Raw genomic sequence first — 22,422 nt, forward strand, 5'->3', positions numbered from 1 at the left:
GGAGAGCAAGAGGGAGATAGACGAAGGAAGACGAGAAAGAGTTGTTCAGTATTCTCTCATTGCATAACCAGTCCACTGATACACGATGGGTTAAGTACCCACTCTAGGCCACACGCGGCCCATTACATCCACAGGCTCCAGCCCAATTGCTTATGGCCCAATTCCTCTCCTCACCTATTACATGTCCACTGATACACTTGTATCAGGTGTATCAGGTGTGACAGTCTACGTCTTTGCATCGTCGCCATCAGCTGTGACACTCGAACACCTCTCGCAGACGCATCCGATCCCGTCATCCCGTCCGGCATTTCGCCACCAATGGCGCGAGTGCTTACGCGGTGAGGCAAATCTACCGCGGCGCGTGCCCCTCTGCGTGCGTCCTTCCCCCGGTGTCACAGCATGGCCGTCCAGTGCGCGTTCGCGCCCTTCACATGTTCGAGGGAATGCCCGGCCGGAGAACCTGCGCAGGGTGCACGCGCGGATGGCCGTCGCGCAGGCGCAGGCAGCAACGTCGACAATCTCCATCTCTGGTGTGGACTGATGTCGTGGGCCTTGGCGCCACGTTCAGTTCAGGTCCGAGCTGGTCGGCGCACAGGTAAAGAGGGTGATTGTTTGTCGCACATCTTGCCTCCCTCCCTGGCCAGATTACCCATGTATACACACCAAGTGAATGTGTTGTCTGGTTACGGTCCTTCTACGTTCAGAGTTTTGAAGTATATCCTGAGCATACATATACAGTAGTTAATATCCTACTCTATATGCCAAAATTTGTCGCTGGCTAAAAGGTTGCACATACTTAACGGAAACTAAAGCATCTCAATTATGATCAGTGCCAAGCTATAACATGGCCCTTCGTGATGTTTTGTCCGGCATTGCTTGTACCATTTCTCCTGTCTGCATGTGCGTCCAGAGATTCCAGGCTGCTATAGGCCCAATACCTATTGTTATTGCTGTTCTCTGGCCTCAGTTACCATGAAAGTGCTCAGTAGTTGGGATGTTACGTCATAAGCTAGTATTTTGTACAAGGCTGACAGCTATGTTATGTTTGATTAGTATAAAGAGGCCGCCCAGCCAAATACACCATTAGTTAACGCAACTATGGGCTCAAGACTTGACTCACGGCCACCATAATTCCACAGCCCTGTGCAGACCCCGCTTCAAGCTGACATGGGGGCCATGTACGTCAGTTAAAGGGATTCTAGCGTTAGTTGGGGAACTTAGCTGTTTTTAGTGCATAGTTTGAATCATATCTTATTTGCGGCCTGCCATGTTTTTTGGTTAAGTTAGCTCTAGACTCAGTTTCCGTGAAACTGCTCTGTAGTTGGTATGTTAACATCATGAGCTAATCTTTTTTTACATGGCTGACAACTATGTTCTGTTTCATTAGTAAAGAGGAGTGTATTGCAGTCATACAAGTATACAACCAAACACCTTTAATTAATGCAACTGTGGTGCCAAGACTTGACTCATGTGCTTCCTTGTAAGTTCCATATCTGTGGAAACCCTATCATCCTAGTTGTTACTTGGCAAAGCTAGCTGGTTTTGGTGCATAGTTTAACTCTCTCTCATTTGCTGCCTGCCCAGTTCCTTCCTTTTGATGAATCATCGATCGTTCTCCTTTCCTCTAAATCCATCTGTTTTGGTTTCTCCCCTGTGGAAGGCCTACTTTTGCTCCTGCTTGCTGTGCTGCCTCCGGTGTGCCTTGAGATGACGGGGCTTCTCATGGTAGTTGACGCGGCAATAGGATGGCTGGTGCAAACCATCCTTGGGAGCTTCTTCACTGAACAGATTGAAGCCTGGGCTCGTGAAATTGGGCTTGCTGAAGATGTGGAGAAGCTCAAATTTGAGATGAGAAACGTGGAGATGGTTCTTGCTGCTGCCGAGGGAAGGAGGATTGAAAACAAGCCTCTGGCACGTTCACTGGATGATCTCAAAGAGCTGCTTTATGACTCGGAGGACGTGATGGACGAGCTCGATTACTACCGACTCCAGCAGCAGATCGAAGAAGGTGCTTCACTCGTCTCTCTTGTTCCATCTCTGTTGCTTTCAGCTTTTGAATTTGCGTGATTGTAATTGCTACTTGGCCTATAGTTTTCTCCCTGCGTTCCAAAATGTTAGGCACCCAGTGCAAAGTATAGGTTTGAACAGCAATTTGAGGAATGACACATGCATTATATACATCTGATACTATTAGATTTGTACTCAGGAGCACTTCCCTATGGTATACTTTTTGTCACATGACCTATGTATTTTGTCACATAACCTATGTAGCATTAACTGTTGGCCAAGCTCAAACCTGAACTACATGTGCGCCTTGTATTTTGCGACCAATAGAGTGATAGAGAGCAGCTGATTATCAGGGCAACCACCCTCAGATTGTCTCTTGCTTAAATGTGATTTCCTTCTGATGATATCCAAATACATACCAATTTTTCTTAGGCAAAAGGTAAAGGAGTCTCTTATGGAACTTTTCATATTTGTTACAAGTTACATGATAATATCTGCTTTTGCTCAAGTGGCTTTTGTTTGCTTGTCCCAAAATAATTGAGAGTTCTGTTATGCAGGGAAAGGTTGTAGTGCTCCTAGTGGTGTTAATCCTGAGGGAAGCTACGTGTCCTCATCAGCTCCATCTTCTGCTTATGAATTAGTATGCAGTGCCACAAGACAAATGACTAGTTGGGCCTCATGCAGCAGAAAAAGGAAGCGTGAAGAGGAGGGGCCAGCTCAAAGTACTATGCTGACTTCTGAGATTAAACATGACATTTCTCAGAGGATCAACGGAATAGTGAAAGGTTTATGCACTATTGGCAGTTCCGTGCAGAGAGTTCTTCAGCTTGAGGTCTCGCGCCCCACTGCAACATCACTTGAGAGTCAGAATATTTCCAATAATGCTCGGCTGACAACTTCTGTTCCAGTTGAAGTTAAGATGTATGGGAGGGAGTCAGAGCGAGACAAGATAATAGAGCTGTTGACAGAGGGGGGTTCTAGTGATCTGAATGTTTTGCCGGTGGTTGGCATTGGTGGTGTTGGGAAGACAACTCTTGCTAGATTTGTATGCAAGGACCAAAGAATTAGAGATCATTTTGATCTGCAAATGTGGGTTTGTGTATCCACTGACTTCAATGAAGTGAGGATAACACGTGAGATCCTAGAGCATGTATGTGAAAATAGACAAGAATATGAAAATATAAGCAATTTCAATGTACTGCAGAAGAACCTTTTGAAGAATATCAGAAACAAAAGATTTCTGCTCGTATTGGATGACATGTGGGAAGACAAGGACAGGAATGGATGGATTAAACTCTTGGCTCCATTGAAAGGTAATCAAGCAAGTGGTTGCATGATACTAGCAACAACTAGAATGAATTCAGTTGCAAAAATGATACAAACGATGGATGAAGTCAAATTGAGTGGCCTGAATGAAAAGGAGTTTTGGCTGTTATTCAAGGCATGTGCATTTGGTAACGAGAACTACGAGGGTGATCCTGGTTTGCAGTCTATTGGGAAACAGATTGTGAAAGCACTAAAGGGCTGCCCACTAGCCGCACAAAGTGTTGGTGCACTTTTGAACACAAGTGTTAGTGATAAGCATTGGAGGGCAGTTCGGGACAAATGGAGATCTCTTCAACAAGATGCTAATGATATTTTACCCGTCTTGAAGCTTAGTTATGATTATCTTCCAGTCTACCTTCAACGCTGTTTCTCGTACTGCTCTTTATTTCCAGAGGACAAACGTCTTCATGGGAAAGAATTGGTCCGTGCTTGGGTATCACAGAATTTTGTGCAGTGTGAAGACCCTACGATGAAATTGGAGGAAACAGGGCGGCGATATTTGGATAGATTAGTTGATTTGTGCTTCTTCCAAAAGGTTGGCTCACGTTATGTTATGCATGATCTAATGCATGAATTGGCAGGGAAAGTTTCATCAAATGAGTGTGCAACTGTACATGGATTGAAACATGAGGAAATTCGACCAAGTGTTCGCCATTTGTCAATCATAACTACTGCTTTTGATAAAGATAAAGCTGGCAGTTTTCCTATTGAGAAGTTTGATGAAATACTTCAGAAGGTTGGACCTTTGCAAAAATTGAGGACTTTGATGTTGTTTGGGCGAAGCAGCATACATTTATTAGGGTCCTTGCGTACTTTATGCAAGAAGGCAAAATGTTTGCGGTTCCTAAGAATTTATGTGACAGATGCTGACATCAGCTCTATACACAGTTTGTTAAATCCATACCATCTTCGCTATCTTGAATATATTCCTGTTGTCATTACACCCAGATCGTCTAGAGTCTACAACAACACTGTGTTTCCTCAGGCATTGACAAGATTTTATCACCTTCAAGTATGGAATGTGGGTATTTCAGGCAATTTTTCTGTGCCTACTGATATGCATAATCTTGTTAATTTGCGCCATCTTATTTCTCATGAAAAAGTGCATCAGGCAATAGCCTGTGTTGGAAACATGACCTCTCTTCAGGAACTAAGTTTCAAGGTTCGAAATGGTGGTAGTTTTGAGATAAGAGAACTTCAGTCCCTGAATGAACTTGTACTACTTGAAATTTCTCAACTTGAAAATGTGAAGACTAAAGAAGAGGCTAGTGGGGCCAGGCTATTAGACAAAGAGTATCTAGAAACATTATCCTTGTCATGGCAAGATAACAGCACGAGCCTTCAGACAGAGGCAGCAAAGGATGTGCTGGAAGGTCTTCAAGCACATCAGGACCTCAAAACTCTAAAAATAACTGGATACGGTGGTGCTACCTCCCCAACCTGGCTTTCTAATACTTCCTCAGTTACCTTGCTGCAGATACTTCATCTAGAGAAGTGCAGTGAATGGAAAATTCTTCCAACTCCTGCAATGCTTCCTTTCCTTAGGAAGCTGACATTGATCAGAATGTTGAATTTAACGGAAATCTCAGTTCCTTCCTTGGAAGAGTTGATCTTGATTGATATGCCAAAACTGGACAAATGTATTGGTTCTTATGGAATGGAATTGACTTCCCATCTAAGGGTGTTGATGATCAAGAACTGTCCTCAACTGAATGAGTGCACTCTTTTCCAGAGTTACTCTTCTTTCAACACTGAGCAGAAGTCATGGTTTCCATCTCTCAGGAAACTCTCCATCGGGCAGTGTCCTCATATATTAAAGTACTTTTCTTCTCTCTAATTTTTCCTGTTCAATACATTTGCAAATTTTTGGAACTTACTTTTATAAATGATGTTGCAGCAACTGGCCAATCCTTCCACTAAGAGAAATGGAGGTGCTCAAGGAGTTGGAGTTGATGGACCTACATGTTGTCAGAGTCTCAGTTTCTTCTCTGGAGAAGTTGGTGTTGACTAAAATGACAAGCCTGGTATTTTGCAGCAGTCTAACCTCCCAAGGAGATCAAATGGGATTGCCATCTAGTCTGCGTAGACTTACCATCCATGATTGCCCTTGTTTGATAGTGTCACACCCTCTTCCGCCTTCTGCTTTGATTTCTGAGTTGTCCATCAGGGGAGCTCTGAGACTTGCAAGAATGAGTATAAAGCATAGATGGTTCTCTATCGAATCTAATGAGTTGAGTGTGCTAGATGACAGTATCCTGGCATTCAGTAACCTTGGGGGCATAACATCGTTTGGAATAAGAAACTGCCAAAATCTGATCTCTCTTTCAAGTAAAGCTTTCAGCCAGCTCATTGCTTTAGAGTCCTTGGATATACGCAACTGCCCTAATCTGACTATGTCAAACATTATGCCAGAGGTTGTCCTCTCATCTCTCAAACGTGTCTACATTGACAGATGTGGCATAACTGGGAGGTGGCTATCTCAACTGCTTTCACATTCACCGCCCCTTGAGGAGTTACAATTAAGGGACTGTCCGCAGATAAAGTTTCTATCAATCAGTCAACCTACAGAAACGGAAGGAACCAGCAGTTTGGCTTCAGCAGTGATGACCTTGGCCCAAGATGAACATGAATTGAAACTTCCATATAATCTCCTATGTTCTCTCAAGGTGCTATGGATTCAGCAAAGCTTGGATCTGAAGTTCTTTGGGGGTAATAGAGATTCTACAAGATTCACCTCTCTTAGGGAGCTAGTCCTTTGTGGTTGCCCCGAGCTGGTCTCATCGTTGGTGGGTGAAACGAAAGATGATGGTACCGTGGAAGTTGGATTACTCCCTCCATCACTTGAAGACCTTACTATCACTCCTCTCCCAAGAAACTTGCAGTCCTTCACTCCTCAAGGCCTTCTCCACCTCAAAAAGCTAAGTCTATCAGATAGCCCATGTTTGAAGTCTGTACAGCTGCATTCTTGTACGGCTCTACAGGAGCTGCAAATCTGGCGCTGTGGTAAGCTGGCTGTACTGGAGGGCTTGCAGTTCCTGACCTCCATTCGAAGCTTGGATATCTGGTTGAATCCCGAACTGTCTTCTGCATGGGAGTTCAAACTGCAGGAGCAAGAACAAGGTGGCAATCAAATTCAGCTGCTTCCTCCGTCACTTGATGAACTTGAGATTTGTGCTCTCACAGATAGGGTCCAGTCCTGTCTCTTGACCTGCCTCCCTGCCATCACCAAATTAGCAATACGGCACAGTCCAGAATTGACGTCTCTACAGCTGGGATGTTGCACGGCACTGAAAGAGTTGGAAATTCGACACCACAACTCACTTGTGTCGATCGAGGGCCTCCAGTTCTGTAGAAACCTGACATCCTTGAAAGTATTTAACCCCCCTGGCCTAGCTTCCTGTTTGGAGCTTGTGTCGCATCAGCAAGGGGCCTCTGAGATCTGGTCCAGACTGGAAACTCTTGAGATTGATGACGCATCTGTCCTTTCCATGCCCTTATGCAAACAGCTCACATCTCTAACACACCTAGAGTTTTGTTCTCGGAGTGTTGAACAGAGAGAGAGCTTTGTGAACCTAACAGGGGAACAAGAGAGAGGGTTACAACTTCTAACCTCCCTTCAAGAACTTCGATTTCGGCATTACCCGAATCTCTTGTCACTTCCTGAAAACCTGCACAGCCTGACCTCCCTTGAGAGGTTATCTATATGTCATTGTCAGAGCATCACAAGGCTGCCAGACATGGGCCTCCCACCATCACTCAGGGACCTTGTGTTATTTTATTGCAGTGAGGAGCTAGGCATGCACGGCAGAATTGTAGCAACAGAGAAGCTAAAGGTCACGATTGATTATCAGTATGCGAATTAATCACCAGTGTTTACTTCTAAGGTACACTTTCGGAGCATTTTGCCTACATAATTAGTTTACATGCTCACCCTCTTTCTACTAAAAGTAATTTATCTCTCTGTAGATTGCAGCCATCCGAGATGTTGTACATATTTCTGTGCTCCCTGTCACCAGCACATTTTTGTTCAAGCATCATTCACCCCTTTGACTTTCCACAAGCTACTCTAGCTGCATGATGGATGGACCAAGGAAACCATGTTGAGAGTGGCAACTCTTTTTGTTTATCAGGGGCATTATGACCTTTCGCTTATTCTTGTGTCTTCTAGTTGCTGGCTGGCTGTGAGCTATGCCATATCAACTGGCCGTGAGTGCAAGCCTTACCATGGGGTATGTTTTTCTTTTCTTTGTTGCTTCTATTTTTATCCCGATTAGCTTTGTCAGTGGCTCCATGACGTAGTATTTGGTGATATTATATCTTCTCAGTTACTTTCTGATTAACTGATGAAAAGGCTCAAGTATGTTTTCTCCTATTTAATTACGCATCCCATCTTGTCCAGTTCCATTAATTCAACCCCGTGCTTATTCTGATCAGCACATATCAACCAACGCTGTTTTTTTGTGTGGGGGATATCAATCAATGTTGTAAATAGGCTCTCCGGTATTGTTCGATAAAAAAATGCTGTTAACTAGAAACATGGTAATGCACTGCTTTGCTCTCAGACAATTTATTATTCTATCACTTCCTCTGTTAATCATTGAATTGGCTGGTATTTTCTATTTGTACTTTACTGTTCAGCATATGAGATATTATTTTAACATATAGGAGAAACATAAAGTCACTAGTTACTACCATCTGTCTCATGATGCAGTTTCACTATGAAAAAAGGATGGCAGTGAGTACTAGGTTTGTTGCTGAAGTATACTTGTTATTTTGCTCTAGGTTTGTTATTCAGTGAAACCACACAGCAGATCATTGGAACCAACCTCACATGGTATGCTTGATGTTGCCATGTTACATCATGGCATTTGGAATCTGTGGCCAACCAGGACTACACATTAATTTGCTGGTTGCCTGGCTCTACTGTTTCGGGTACATTCGATTGATTATCATCACCTTCATTAACACGTGAGACACCTTATCTTACATTCATGTATCTGCCTGCTTTTATATGGTGGACATTTGTTTCAGCTTTCGGCCAAGTTATATTGTAGAAAAAAAAGAAAGTGAAGTTCAAAAGGAAGTTTGGTCGTAAAAATGAAAGAAAAACATGCCATATAAAATTGGATGTTATGAATATGACATCACTCCACGGCTCCTCTTAACATCTTCATCATCCTATAAGCAGAATGAATTAGAAGCTTATCTGATCTAAGCAGGATGAATTTACTGATGAGCAGTTTTGATTGTTTCAGGTGTACGTTGGCAGTTGGGCCATGCCCATGAATCACCCAGGCAGATAGCGTTTCAACGAGGCACTTTTCCAAAGGCCGAGACAGTTCTCTTCAACTTGAGTGTCCAGAAGGCAAAAGATGATGGCAATGGCGATTTCTACTTTGGCCTGCAGAACCTCGTGTCCCTTCGGCAGGTCACTGTGGGAATCGACCGTCATGGTGTCACACTTGCGGATGTGAAGGAGGCGGTGGCTGCATCGAGGCGCGCAGTCAATGTCCATCCCCAGCGTCCCATCATCATCTTTGATATTAGGCCACTTATACAACATGACGAGGTACAATCACCTAATTAATGATGTCCCTTTACATGCTTGTATTTTAAATCGTAGCTCATTTGTTAATTTCATGATGACATATGCACCTTCTCTCTCATCTTAAATTCAGGCACATAAGGCAAAGGAGTTGCATCCCGAGTTCATCATCGACGAAGAGCTGATCGGGGAGCAAAGGAAACTCCCTGAAAATTTTCAGAAATTTCGTTCACAAACTACAAGTTGGGATTCAACATCCAGAATTTAAATTGGCTCTGTCGTAGGGCCGAGCGTGTGAATCTTTTGTTTTCTGTAAGCACGGGAACGCCAACCCACCGTGCCTAGTGAAATGCGAAATCTCTCCTCTCTTTTTTTTCTTGCCTCGAAGTTGTTGTCATTTGGGTTATTTTCTTTTTCTTTTCACAGAAGTCATTTTTGTATATCTGCTAGACGGTTTCTCTACTTTGGAGATTTGTACTTGACTGGTACAGACCGTCGCGTAGTATATCTGAGAGACAAGAGAGGAGTTCAGAGTTATTTTCTGTCCTGCAGATATGAGCTCTCTCCGGTACAGTACAGGAGTGGCTTATCAGCCCACAGCACACACTGACTGCCACACATGGCCCACGCGTAAATTAACCCACTCGACTACGCCACCGCATTACCCGTCTCTGCATCACAGTGGCGCTATCCCGCATCTACGTCTTCGCATCGTTGCCATCAGTTGTGAATTGTGACACTCGAACACCTTCTCTCGCGCCGCTCGTAGCCGCAGCAGATCCTGTCACCCCGTCCGGCATTCCGCCACCGATGGCGCGAGTGCTTACGCGGTGAGGCAAATCTACCACGGCGCGCGCCTCTCTGCGCGCGTCCTTCCCCCGGTGTCACAGCGCGGCCGTCCAGTGCGCGGCCGCGCCCTTCACGTGTTCGAGGGAATGCTCGGCCGGAGAACCTGCGCAGGGTGCGCGCGCGGATGGCCGTCCTGTAGGCAGCAACGCCGGCAACCTCCATCTCTGGCGTGGACTGATGTCGTGGGCCCGCCCTGGTGCCAAGCTCAGTCCAGGTCCGAGCTGATCGGTGCACAGGTAAAGAGGGTGATTTTGTGTCACACATCTTGCCTCCCTCCCTCCCTGACCAGATTACCCATGTATACACACCATGTAAATGTGTTGTCTGGTTGCAGTCCTGCTACCTTCAGAGTTTTGAAGTATATCCTGAGCATACATATAGTTAATGTCCTACTCTATATGCCAAAATTTGTCGCTAGCTACAAGGTTGTACATACTTATCGTTATCGGAAACCAAAGCATCTCAAATGCTCAATTATGATCAGTGCCAAGCGATAACATGGCCTTCGTGATGTTTGTCCGGCACTGCTTGTACCATTTCTCCTGTATGCATGCACGTCCAGAGATTCCAGGCTGATATAGGCCCAATACCTATTGTTATTTCTGTTCTCTGGGTTCAGTTACCAATGAAAGTGCCCAGCAGTTGGTATGTTACATCATAAGCTAGTATTTTGTACAAGGCTGACAGCTATGTTATGTTTGATTAGTATAAAGAGGCCGCCCAGCCAAATACAACATTAGTTGATGCAGCTATGGGGCCAAGACTTGAGTCGCGGCTACCATAGTTTCACCCCTGTGCAGACCCGCTTCAGACTGCCATGGGGGGCATGTGCGTCAGTTAAAGGGATTCTACCGTTAGTTGGGAAAATTAGTTGTTTTTGGTGTATAATTCGACTCATATCCTATTCGCTGCCTGACATGTTTTTTCTTGGTGAAGTTAGCTCTAGACTCAGCTTCCATGAGAGTGCTCTATAGTTGGTATGTTAACATCATGAGCTATTTTTTTACATGGCTGACAGCTATGTTCTGTTTCACTAGTAAAGAGGAGTGTATTGCACAGTCATACAAGTATACAACCAAATACACCGTTAATTAATGCAACTGTGGTGCCAAGACTTGACTCATGTGCTTCGTTGTAAGTTCCATATCTGTGGAGACCCTATCATCCTAGTTGTTACTTGGCAAAGCTAGCTGGTTTTGGTGCGTAGTTTAACTCTCTCTCATTTGCTGCCTGCCCAGTTCCTTCCTTTTGATGAATCATCGATCGTTCTCCTTTCCTCTAAATCCATCTGTTTTGGTTTCTCCCCTGTGCAAGGCCTACTTTTGCTCCTGCTTGCTGTGCTGCCTCCGGTGTGCCTGGAGAAGTGGAGATGACGGGGCTTCTCACGGTAGTTGACGCGGCAATAGGATGGCTGGTGCAAACCATCCTTGGGATCTTCTTCACTGGACAGATTGAAGCCTGGGCTCGTGAAGTTGGGCTTGCTGAAGATGTGGAGAAGCTCAAATTTGAGATGAGAAACGTGGAGATGGTTCTTGCTGCTGCCGAGGGAAGGAGGATTGAAAACAAGCCTCTGGCACATTCACTGGATGATCTCAAAGAGCTGCTTTATGACTCGGAGGACGTGATGGACGAGCTCGATTACTACCGACTCCAACAGCAGATCGAAGAAGGTGCTTCACTCGTCTCTCTTGTTCCATCTCTGTTGCTTTCAGCTTTTGAATTTGTGTGATTGTAATTGCTACTTGGCCTATAGTTTTCTCCCTGCGTTCCAAAATGTTAGGCACCCAGTGCAAAGTATAGGTTTGAACAGCAATTTGAGGAACGACACATGCATTATATACATCTGATACCATTAGATTTGTACTCAGGAGCACTTTCCTATGGTATACTTTTTGTCACATGACCTATGTATTTTGTCACATAACCTATGTAGTATTAACTGTTGGTCAAGCTCAAACCTGAACTACATGTGCGCCTTGTATTTTGCGACCAATAGAATGATATGTAACCAAGAGCAGCTGATTATCAGGGCAACCATCCTCAGATTGTCTCTTGCTTAAATGTGATCTCCTTTTGATGATATCCAAATACATACCAATTTTTCTTAGGCAAAAGGTAAAGGAGTCTCTTATGAAACTTCTCATATTTGTTACAAGTTACATGATAATATCTGCTTTTTCTCAAGTGGCTTTTGTTTGCTTGTCCCAAAATAATTGAGAGTTCTGTTATGCAGGGAAAGGTTGTAGTGCTCCTAGTGGTGTTAATCCTGAGGGAAGCTACGTGTCCTCATCAGCTCCATCTTCTGCTTATGAATTAGTATGCAGTGCCACAAGCCAAATGACTAGTTGGGCCTCATGCAGCAGAAAAAGGAAGCGTGAAGAGGAGGGGCCAGCTCAAAGTACTATGCTGACTTCTGAGATTAAACATGACATTTCTCAGAGGATCAACGGAATAGTGAAAGGTTTATGCACTATTGGCAGTTCCGTGCAGAGAGTTCTTCAGTTTGAGGTCTCGCGCCCCACTGCAACATCACTTGAGAGTCAGAATATTTCCAATAATGCTCGGCTGACAACTTCTGTTCCAGTTGAAGTTAAGATGTATGGGAGGGAGTCAGAGAGAGACAAGATAATAGAGCTGTTGATAGAGGGGGGATCTAGTAATCTGAATGTTTTGCCAGTGGTTGGCATTGGTGGTGTTGGGAAGACAAGTCTTGCTAGATTTGTATGCAAGGACCAAAGAATTAGAGATCATTTTGATCTGCAAATGTGGGTTTGTGTATCCACTGACTTCAATGAAGTGAGGATAACACGTGAGATCCTAGAGCATGTATGTGAAAATAGACAAGAATATGAAAATATAAGCAATTTCAATGTACTGCAGAAGAACCTTTTGGAGAATATCAGAAACAAAAGATTTCTGCTCGTATTGGATGACATGTGGGAAGACAAGGACAGGAGTGGATGGATTAAACTCTTGGCTCCATTGAAAGGTAATCAAGTAAGTGGCTACATGATACTAGCAACAACTAGAATGAATTCGGTTGCAAAAATGGTACGAACGATGGATGAAGTCATATTGAGTGGCCTGAATGAAAAGGAATTTTGGCTGTTATTCAAGGTATGTGCATTTGGAAACGAGAACTACGAGGGTGATCCTTATTTGCAGTCTATTGGCAAACAGATTGCTAAAGCACTGAAGGGCTGCCCACTAGCCGCACAAAGTGTTGGTGCACTTTTGAAGACAAGTGTCAGTGATAAAGCATTGGAGGACAGTTCAGGACAAATGGAGATCTTTTCAAGAAGGCGCTAATGATATTTTACCCATCTTGAAGCTCAGTTATGATTATCTACCAGTCCACCTTCAAAACTGTTTCTCGTACTGCTCTTTATTTCCAGAGGACAAACAATTTGATGGGAAAGAATTGGTTCATGCTTGGATAACACAGAATTTTGTGCAGTGTGAAGACTCTACAATGAAATTAGAGGAAACAGGGCAGCGATATTTGGATAGATTAGTTGATTTGTGCTTCTTCCAAAAGGTTGGCTCACATTATGTCATGCATGATCTAATGCATGAATTGGCAGGGAAAGTTTCATCAAATGAGTGTGCTACTATACATGGATTGAAACATGAGGCAATTCGACCAAGTGTTCGCCATTTGTCAGTCATAACTATTGCTTTTGATGAAGATAAACCTGACAGTTTTCCTAATGAGAAGTTTGATAAAATACTTGAGAAGGTTGGGCCTTCGCAAAAATTGAGGACTTTGATGTTTTTTGGGCGAAGCAGCATAAATTTATTAGGGTCCTTGCGCACATTATGCAAGAAGGCAAACTGTTTACGGTTCCTAAGAATTTATGTGACAGATGCTGACATGAGCCCTATACACAGTTTTTCCAATCCATACCATCTTCGCTATCTTGAATATATTCCTGTTGTCATTACACCCAGATCGTCTAGAGTCTACAACAACACTGTGTTTCCTCAGGCATTGACAAGATTTTATCACCTTCAAGTATGGAATGTGGGTATTTCAGGCAATTTTTCTGTGCCTACTGATATGCATAATCTTGTTAATTTGCGCCATCTTATTTCTCATGAAAAAGTGCATCATCAGGCAATAGCCTGTGTTGGAAACATGACCTCTCTTCAGGAACTAAGTTTCAAGGTTCAAAATATCAGTAGTTTTGAGATAAGAGAACTTCAGTCCCTGAATGAGCTTGTACTACTTGAAATTTCTCAACTTGAAAAATGTGAAGACTAAAGAAGAGGCCAGTGGGGCCAGGCTATTAGACAAAGAGTATCTAGAAACATTGTCCTTGTCATGGCAGGATAACAGCACGAGCCTTCAGACAGAGGCATCAAAGGATGTGCTTGAAGGTCTTCAACCACATCAGGACCTGAAAACTCTAAAAATAACTGGATATGGTGGTGCTACCTCCCCAACCTGGCTTTCTAATACTTCCTCAGTTACCTTGCTGCAGATACTTCATCTAGAGAAGTGCAGGGAATGGCAAATTCTTCCAACTCCTGCAATGCTTCCTTTCCTTAGGAAGCTGACATTGATCAGAATGCTGAATTTAATGGAAATCTGAGTTCCTTCCTTGGAAGAGTTGATCTTGATTGATATGCCAAAATTGGAAAAATGTATCGGTTCTTACAAAATGGAATTGACATCCCATTTAAGGGTATTAATGATCAAGAACTGTCCTCAACTGAATGAGTGCACGCTTTTCCAGAGTTACTCTTCTTTCGACGCTGAGCAGAAATCATGGTTTCCATCTCTGATGAAACTCTCCATCGGGCAATGTCCTCATATATTAAAGTACTTTTCTTCTCTCTAATTTTTCCTGTTCAACACATTTGCAAATTCTTGGACACTTACTTTGATAAATAATGTTGCAGCAACTGGTCAATCCTTCCACTAAGAGAAATGGGGGCGCTCAAGGGGTTGGAGTTGATGGACCTGCATGTTGTCAGAGTGTCGGTTCCTTCTCTGCAGAAGTTAGTGCTGACTAAAATGCCAAGCCTGGAATTTTGCAGCAGTCTAACGACTTCTCCACCTCTGCTGTCTACACCATCCCAAGGTGATCAAGAGGAATTGGCATCCAGTCTCCAAAGACTCACCATCCATGGTTGCCCCCGTTTGATAGTGTCACATCCTCTTCCGCTTTCTTCTCTAATTTCACAGTTGTCCATCAGGGGAGTTCCGGCACTCCAAACAATGAGGATGAACCGGACATTCTTGAAAATCGAATGTAATGAATTGAGTGTGCTGGATGACAGTATCTTATCATTACATATTCTTAGGGGCATAAAACTGTTGGAAATAGCCAATTGTCCAAATCTGATCTCTCTTTCAAGTGAAGCTTTCAGCCAGCTCAAATCTTTACGTATAGAGAACTGCCCTAATTTGTCAAACATTTATATCAGAGGTTGTCCAAGAAACCAGTACGTCTGCAAGCAGCCTTGTCCTCCCATCTCTCGAATCTCTCGTGATTAATTCATGCGGCATAACAGGGAGCTGGCTAACTCAAATGCTTCCACATTCACAGTCCCTTGAGGAGTTGGTATTAATTAAATGTCCACAGATAAAGTTTATATCAACCAGTCAGCCTAGAGAAAACGGAAGGAACCAGCAGTTCGGTTTCATCAGTGATGACCTCAGCCCAAGATGAACAGCAACTAAAACTGCCTTATAATCTCCTTGTAGGGAACGTAGTAATTTCAAAAATTTCCTACGCACATGCAAGATCATGGTGATGCATAGCAACGAGAGGGGAGAGTGTGATCTACGTACCCTTGTAGACCGACAGCGGAAGCGTTAGCACAACGCGGTTGATGTAGTCGTACGTCTTCACGGCCCGACCAATCAAGCACCGAAACTACGGCACCTCCGAGTTTTAGCACACGTTCAGCTCGATGACGATCCCCGGACTCCGATCCAGCAAAGTGTCGGGGAAGAGTTCCGTCAGCACGACGGCGTGGTGACGATCTTGATGTACTACCGTCGCAGGGCTTCGCCTAAGCACCGCTACAATATTATCGAGGACTATGGTGGAAGGGGGCACCGCACAAGGCTAAGAATATGATCACTGTTGGGGAACGTAGCAGAAATTCAAAATTTTCCTACGTGTCACCAAGATCTACCTATGGAGAAACCAGCAACGAGGGGAAGGAGAGTGCATCTACATACCCTTGTAGATCGCTAAGCGGAAGCGTTCAAGTGAACGGGGTTGATGGAGTCGTACTCGTCGTGATCCAAATCACCGATGACTAAGTGCCGAACGGACGGCACCTCCGCGTTCAACACACGTACAGCCCGGTGACGTCTCCCATGCCTTGATCCAGCAAGGAGAGAGGGAGAGGTTGAGGAAAACTCCATCCAGCAGCAGCACAACGGCGTGGTGGTGGTGGAGGAGCGTGGCAATCCTGCAGGGCTTCGCCAAGCACCACGGGAGAGGAGAAGAACTTGGGAGAGAGGGAGGGGCTGCACCAAAGGCATAAGGGGTGTCTCAAGAGGCCCTCCTACCCTCACTATATATAGGGAGCCCAAGGGGGGGTGCGCCAGCCCTAGGAGATCCAATCTCCTAGGGGGCGGCGGCCAGGGGAGGTTTCCCTCCCCCCCAAGGCACCTAGGAGGTGCCTTCCCTCCTTGGGACTCTTCCTTAGGGTTCCCCTTTCACCCTAGGCGCATGGGCCCTAGGGGAAGTGGCGCCCCAGCCCACTTTGGGCTGGATCCCTTCTCACTTCAGCCCATGGGACCCTCCGGGATAGGTGGCCCCACCCGGTGGGCCCCCGGGACCCTTCCGGTGGTCCCGGTACAATACCGATGACCCCGAAACTTGTCCCGATGGCCGAAATAGGACTTCCTATATATAAATCTTTACCTCCGGACCATTCCGGAACTCCTCGTGACGTCCGGGATCTCATCTGGGACTCCAAACAACATTCGGTAACCACATACAAGCTTCCTTTATAACCCTAGCGTCATCGAACCTTAAGTGTGTAGACCCTACGGGTTCGGGAGACATGCAGACATGACCGAGACGTTCTCCGGTCAATAACCAACAGCGGGATCTGGATACCCATGTTGGCTCCCACATGTTCCACGATGATCTCATCGGATGAACCACGATGTCAAGGACTTAATCAATCCCGTATACAATTCCCTTTGTCTATCGGTACGACACTTGCCCGAGATTCGATCGTCGGTATCCCGATACCTTGTTCAATCTCGTTACCGGCAAGTCTCTTTACTCGTTCCGTAACACATCATCCCGTGATCAACTCCTTGATCACATTGTGCACATTATGATGATGTCCTACCGAGTGGGCCCAGAGATACCTCTCCGCTTACACGGAGTGACAAATCCCAGTCTCGATTCGTGCCAACCCAACAGACACTTTCGGAGATACCTGTAGTGTACCTTTATAGTCACCCAGTTACGTTGTGACGTTTGGTACACCCAAAGCATTCCTACGGTATCCGGGAGTTGCACAATCTCATGGTCTAAGGAAATGATACTTGACATTAGAAAAGCTTTAGCATACGAACTACATGATCTTGTGCTAGGCTTAGGATTGGGTCTTGTCCATCACATCATTCTCCTAATGATGTGATCCCGTTATCAATGACATCCAATGTCCATGGTCAGGAAACCGTAACCATCTATTGATCAACGAGCTAGTCAACTAGAGGCTTACTAGGGACATGGTGTTGTCTATGTATCCACACATGTATCTGAGTTTCCTATCAATACAATTATAGCATGGATAATAAACGATTATCATGAACAAGGAAATATAATAATAACCAATTTATTATTGCCTCTAGGGCATATTTCCAACAGTCTCCCACTTGCACTAGAGTCAATAATCTAGTTCACATCGCCATGTGATTAACACTCACAGGGCACATCGCCATGTAACCAACATCCAAAGAGTTTACTAGAGTCAATAATCTAGTTCACATCACTATGTGATTAACACTCAATGAGTTCTGGCTTTGATCATGTTGCTTGTGAGAGAGGTTTTAGTCAACGGGTCTGAACCTTTCAGATCCGTGTGTGCTTTACAAATCTTTATGTCATCTCCTAGTTGCAGCTACCACGCTCTATTTGGAGCCATTTCAAATAACTGTTCTACTATACGAATCCAGTTTACTACTTAGAATAATCTGGATTAGTGTCAAAGTTTGCATCGGCGTAACCCTTTACGACGAACTCTTTATCACCTCCATAACCGAGAAAATTCCTTAGTCCACTAGTTACTAAGGATAACTTTGACCGCTGTACTGTGATCCATTCTTGGATCACTCTTGTACCCCTTGACTGACTCATGGCAAGGCACACTTCAGGTGCGGTACACAGCATAGCATACTGTAGAGCCTATGTCTTAAGCATAGGGGACGACCTTCGTCCTTTCTCTCTATTCTGCCATGGTCGAGCTTTAAGTCTTAACTTCATACCTTACAACTCAGGCAAAAACTCCTTCTTTGACTGATCCATCTTGAACACCTTCAAGATCATGTCAAGGTATGTGCTCATTTGAAAGTACCATTAAGCGTTTTGATCTATCCTTATAGATCTTGATGCTCAATGTTCAAGTAGCTTAATCCAGGCTTTCCATTGAAAAACACTTTTCAAATAACCCTATATGATTTCCAGAAATTCTACGTCATTTCTGATCAAAAATATGTCAACAACATATATTCATCAGAAATTCTATAGTGCTCCCACTCACTTCTTTGGAAATACAAGTTTCTCTTAAACTTTGTATACACCCAAATCTTTGATCATCTCATCAAAGCATACATTCCAACTCCAAGATGCTTACTCCAGTCCTTAGAAGGATTGCTGGAGCTTTGCATACTTATTAGCATATTTCAGGATTGACAAAACCTTCCGGTTGTATCACATATAACCTTTCCTCAAAAGAAAATCGTCGAGGAAACAATGTTTTGACATCCTATCTGCAAGATTTCATAAATAATGCAGTAATCGCTAATATAATTCCAACAGACTCTTAGCATCGCTACGAGTGAGAAAGTCTCACCGTAGTCAACTCCTTGAACTTGTCGGAAAACATCTTAACGACAAGTCGAGCTTTCTTAATGGTGACATTTACCATCATTGTCCGTCTTCCTTTTAAAATCCATCTGCACTCAACAGCCTTACGACCATCAAGTAGTTCTTCCAAAGTCTACACTTTGTTTTCATACATGGATCCTCTCTCGGATTTTATGGCCTCGAGCCATTTATCGGAATCCGGGCCCACCACCGCTTCTCCATAGCTCGTAGGTTCATTGTTGTCCAGCAACATGACTTCCAAGACAGGATTACGTACCACTCTGAAGTAGTACGCATCCTTGTCATCCTACGAGGTTTGGGAGTGACTTGATCCGAAGTCTCATGATCAATATCATAAGCTTCCACTTCAATTGGTGTAGGTGCCACAGGAACAACTTCCTGTGCCCTGCCACACACTAGTTGAAGAGACGGTTCAATAACCTCATCAAGTCTCCACCATCCTCCCAATCAATTCTTTCGAGAGAAACTTTTCCTCGAGAAAGGACCCGATTCTAGAAACAATCCCTTATTGCTTTCGAATCTGAGACAGGAGGTATACCCAACTGTTTTGGGTGTCCTATGAAGATGCATTTATCCGCTTTGGGTTCGAGCTTATCAGCCTGAAACTTTTTCACATAAGCGTCGCAGCCCCAAACTTCTAAGAAATGACAGCTTAGGTTTCTCTAAACCATAGTTCATATGGTGTCATCTCATCGGAATTACGTGGTGCCTTATTTAAAGTGAATGTGGTTGTCTTTAATGCCTAACCCATAAACTATCGTGGTAATTCGATAAGAGACATCATGGTATGCATCATATCCAATAGGGTGCAGTTATGATGTTCGGACACACCATCACACTATGGTGTTCCAGGCTGTATTAGTTGTGAAACAATTTCCACAATGTCTTAATTCTGCGCCAAACTCGTAATTTAGATATTCATCTCTATGATCATATCATAGATATTTTATCCTCTTGTCACGACGATCTTTCAACTTCACCCTGAAATTACTTGAACCTTTCAATAATTCAGACTCGTGATTCATCAAGTAAATATACTCAACATCTACTCAAATCATCTGTGAAGTAAGAACATAACGATATCCACTACATGCCTCAGCACTCATTGGTCTGCACACATCAAAATGTATTACTTCCAACAAGTTGCTTTCTAGTTCCATTTTACTGAAAACGAGGCTTTCAGTCATCTTGCCCATGTGGTATGATTTGCATGTCTCAAGTGATTCAAAATCAAGTGAGTCCAAACGGTCCATTTGCATGGAGTTTCTTCATGCATATACACCAATAGACATGGTTCGCATGTCTCAAACTTTTCAAAACGAGTGAGCCCAAAGATCCATCAACATGGAGCTTCTTCATGTGTTTTATACCAATATGACTTATGTGGCAGTGCCACAAGTAGGTGGTACTATCATTACTATCCTATATCTTTTGGCATGAACATGTGTATCACTACGATCGAGATTCAATGAACCATTCATTTTAGGTGCAAGACCATTGAAGGTATTATTCAAATAAACAGAGTAACCGTTATTCTCCTTAAATGAATAACCGTATTGCGATAGACATAATCCAATCATGTCTATGCTCAACGCAAACACCAATCTCGATGATAGAGGGAGCGTACGGTATTTGATCATATCAACATTGGAAACACTTCCAACACATATCGTCAGCTCACCTTTAGCTAGTCTCCGTTTATCCGTAGCTTTTATTTCGAGTTACTAACACTTAGCAACCGAACCGGTATCTAATACCCTGGTGCTACTAGGAGTACTAGTAAAGTACACATCCAATATACTTCTATCGACCTTGCCAGCCTTCTTATCTACCAAGTATCTAGGGTAATTCTGCTCCAGTGGCTGTTCCCCTTATTACAGAAGCACTTCGTCTCGGGTTTGGGTTCAACCTTGGGTTTCTTCACTAGAGCAGCAGCTGAATTGCCGTTTCATGAAGTATCCCTTCTTGCCCTTGCCCTTCTTGAAACTAGTGGTTTCACCAACCATCAACAATTGATGCTCCTTCTTGATTTCTACTTTTGTGGTGTCAAACATCGCGAATATCTCAAGGATCATCATATATGTCCCTGATATATTATAGTTCATCACGAAGCTCAAGCAGCTTGGTGGTAATGACTTCGGAGAACCATCACTATTTCATCTGGAAGATCAACTCCCACTTGATTCAAGCGATTGTTGTACTCAGACAATCTGAGCACAAGCTCAACAATTGAGCTTTTCTCCCTTAGTCTGCGGGCTAAGAAAATCGTCGGAGGTCTTATACCTCTTGACGTGGGCACGAGCCTGAAATTCCAATTTCAGCCCTCGAAACATCTCATATGTTTCGTGACGTTTCAAAACGTCTTCGGTGCCTCAACTCTAAACCGTTTAACTGAACTATCACGTAGTTATCAAAAACGTGTATGTCAGATGTTTGCAACATCCACAGACGACGTTCGAGGTTCAGCACACTGAGCGGTGCATTAAGGACATAAGCCTTCTATGAAGCAATGAGGACAATCCTCAGTTTACGGACCTAGTCCGCATAATTGCTACTATCAACTTTCAACTAAATTTTCTCTAGGAACATAACTAAACAGTAGAACTGAAGCGCGAGCTACGACATAATTTGCGAAGACCTTTTGACTATGTTCAGGATAATTAAGTTCATCTTATGAACTCCCACTCAGATAGACATCCCTCTAGTCATCTAAGTGATTACATGATCCGAGTCAACTAGGCCGTGTCCGATCATCACGTGAGACGGACTAGCCAACGTCGGTGAACATCTTCATGTTGATCGTATCTTCTATACGACTCATGCTCGACCTTTCGGTCTTCTGTGTTCCGAGGCCATGTCTATACACATGCTAGGCTCGTCAAGTTAACCCTAAATGTTTTGCATGTGTAAAATTGTCTTACACCCGTTGTATGTGAACGTAAGGATCTACCACACCCGATCATCACGTGGTGCTTCGAAACGACGAACTGTAGCAACGGTGCACAGTTAGGGGAGAACACTTCTTGAAATTTTAATGAGGGATCATCTTATTTACTACCGTCGTTCTAAGCAAATAAGATGTATAAACATGATAAACATCATATGCAATCAAATAATAGTGACATGATATGGCCAATATCATATAGCTCCTTTGATCTCCATCTTGGGGCTCCATGATCATCTTGTCACCGGCATGACACCATGATCTCCATCATCATGATCTCCATCATCGTGTCTCCATGAAGTTGTCACGTCATCTATTACTTCTACTACTACAGCTAACGGTTAGCAATAAAGTAAAGTAATTACATGACGTTTATGTTGACACGCAGGTCATGAATAAATTAAGACAACTCCTATGGCTCCTGCCGGTTGTCATACTCATCGACATGCAAGTCGTGATTCCTATTACAAGAACATGATCAATCTCATACATCACATATATCATTCATCACATCCTTTTGGCCATATCACATCACATAGCATACCCTGCAAAAACAAGTTAGACGTCCTCTAATTGTTGTTTGCATGTTTTACGTGGCTGCTATGGGTTTCTAGCAAGAACGTTTCTTACCTACGCAAAGACCACAACGTGATATGCCA

The 22,422-nt window shown here is 43.8% G+C and overlaps 1 protein-coding gene and 1 pseudogene across 3 annotated transcripts; both read left to right on the top strand.

The window, feature by feature from the left end:
• The first annotated feature begins 223 nt into the window (after positions 1-223).
• On the top strand, positions 224-9,415 carry LOC125539745 (disease resistance protein RGA2-like). Of its 3 annotated transcripts, none has more exons than XM_048703249.1 (8): positions 224-595; positions 1,661-2,008; positions 2,565-5,151; positions 5,231-7,217; positions 7,300-7,562; positions 8,116-8,301; positions 8,589-8,902; positions 9,012-9,415. In XM_048703249.1, the coding sequence occupies exons 1-4, from the start codon at positions 400-402 to the stop codon at positions 7,194-7,196; spliced, it is 5,097 nt and encodes a 1,698-aa protein (XP_048559206.1). In that variant the 5' UTR covers positions 224-399; the 3' UTR covers positions 7,197-7,217; positions 7,300-7,562; positions 8,116-8,301; positions 8,589-8,902; positions 9,012-9,415. The 3 variants fall into 3 exon arrangements, with proteins under 3 accessions (XP_048559206.1, XP_048559207.1, XP_048559208.1); XM_048703250.1 differs by having other exon boundaries at positions 8,116-8,265; XM_048703251.1 differs by lacking the exon at positions 224-595 and adding an exon at positions 1,305-1,480.
• Positions 9,416-9,969: 554 nt separating this feature from the next.
• Positions 9,970-22,422, top strand: part of LOC125537889 — a 28,131-nt pseudogene continuing 15,678 nt past the window's right edge.

The sequence above is a fragment of the Triticum urartu genome, chromosome 2 (genome assembly GCF_003073215.2).
Source record: "Triticum urartu cultivar G1812 chromosome 2, Tu2.1, whole genome shotgun sequence".
In the NCBI taxonomy this organism is placed as follows: Eukaryota; Viridiplantae; Streptophyta; class Magnoliopsida; order Poales; family Poaceae; genus Triticum; species Triticum urartu.

Excerpts from the sequence above, each read along its gene's own strand:
- LOC125539745 (XM_048703249.1), top strand. The coding sequence starts at position 400 with ATGGCCGTCCAGTGCGCGTTCGCGCCCTTCACATGTTCGAGGGAATGC. Across the intron at positions 2,009-2,564 it reads CCAGCAGCAGATCGAAGAAG|GGAAAGGTTGTAGTGCTCCT; the intron begins GTGCTTCACTCG and ends TCTGTTATGCAG. Across the intron at positions 5,152-5,230 it reads CAGTGTCCTCATATATTAAA|CAACTGGCCAATCCTTCCAC; the intron begins GTACTTTTCTTC and ends ATGATGTTGCAG.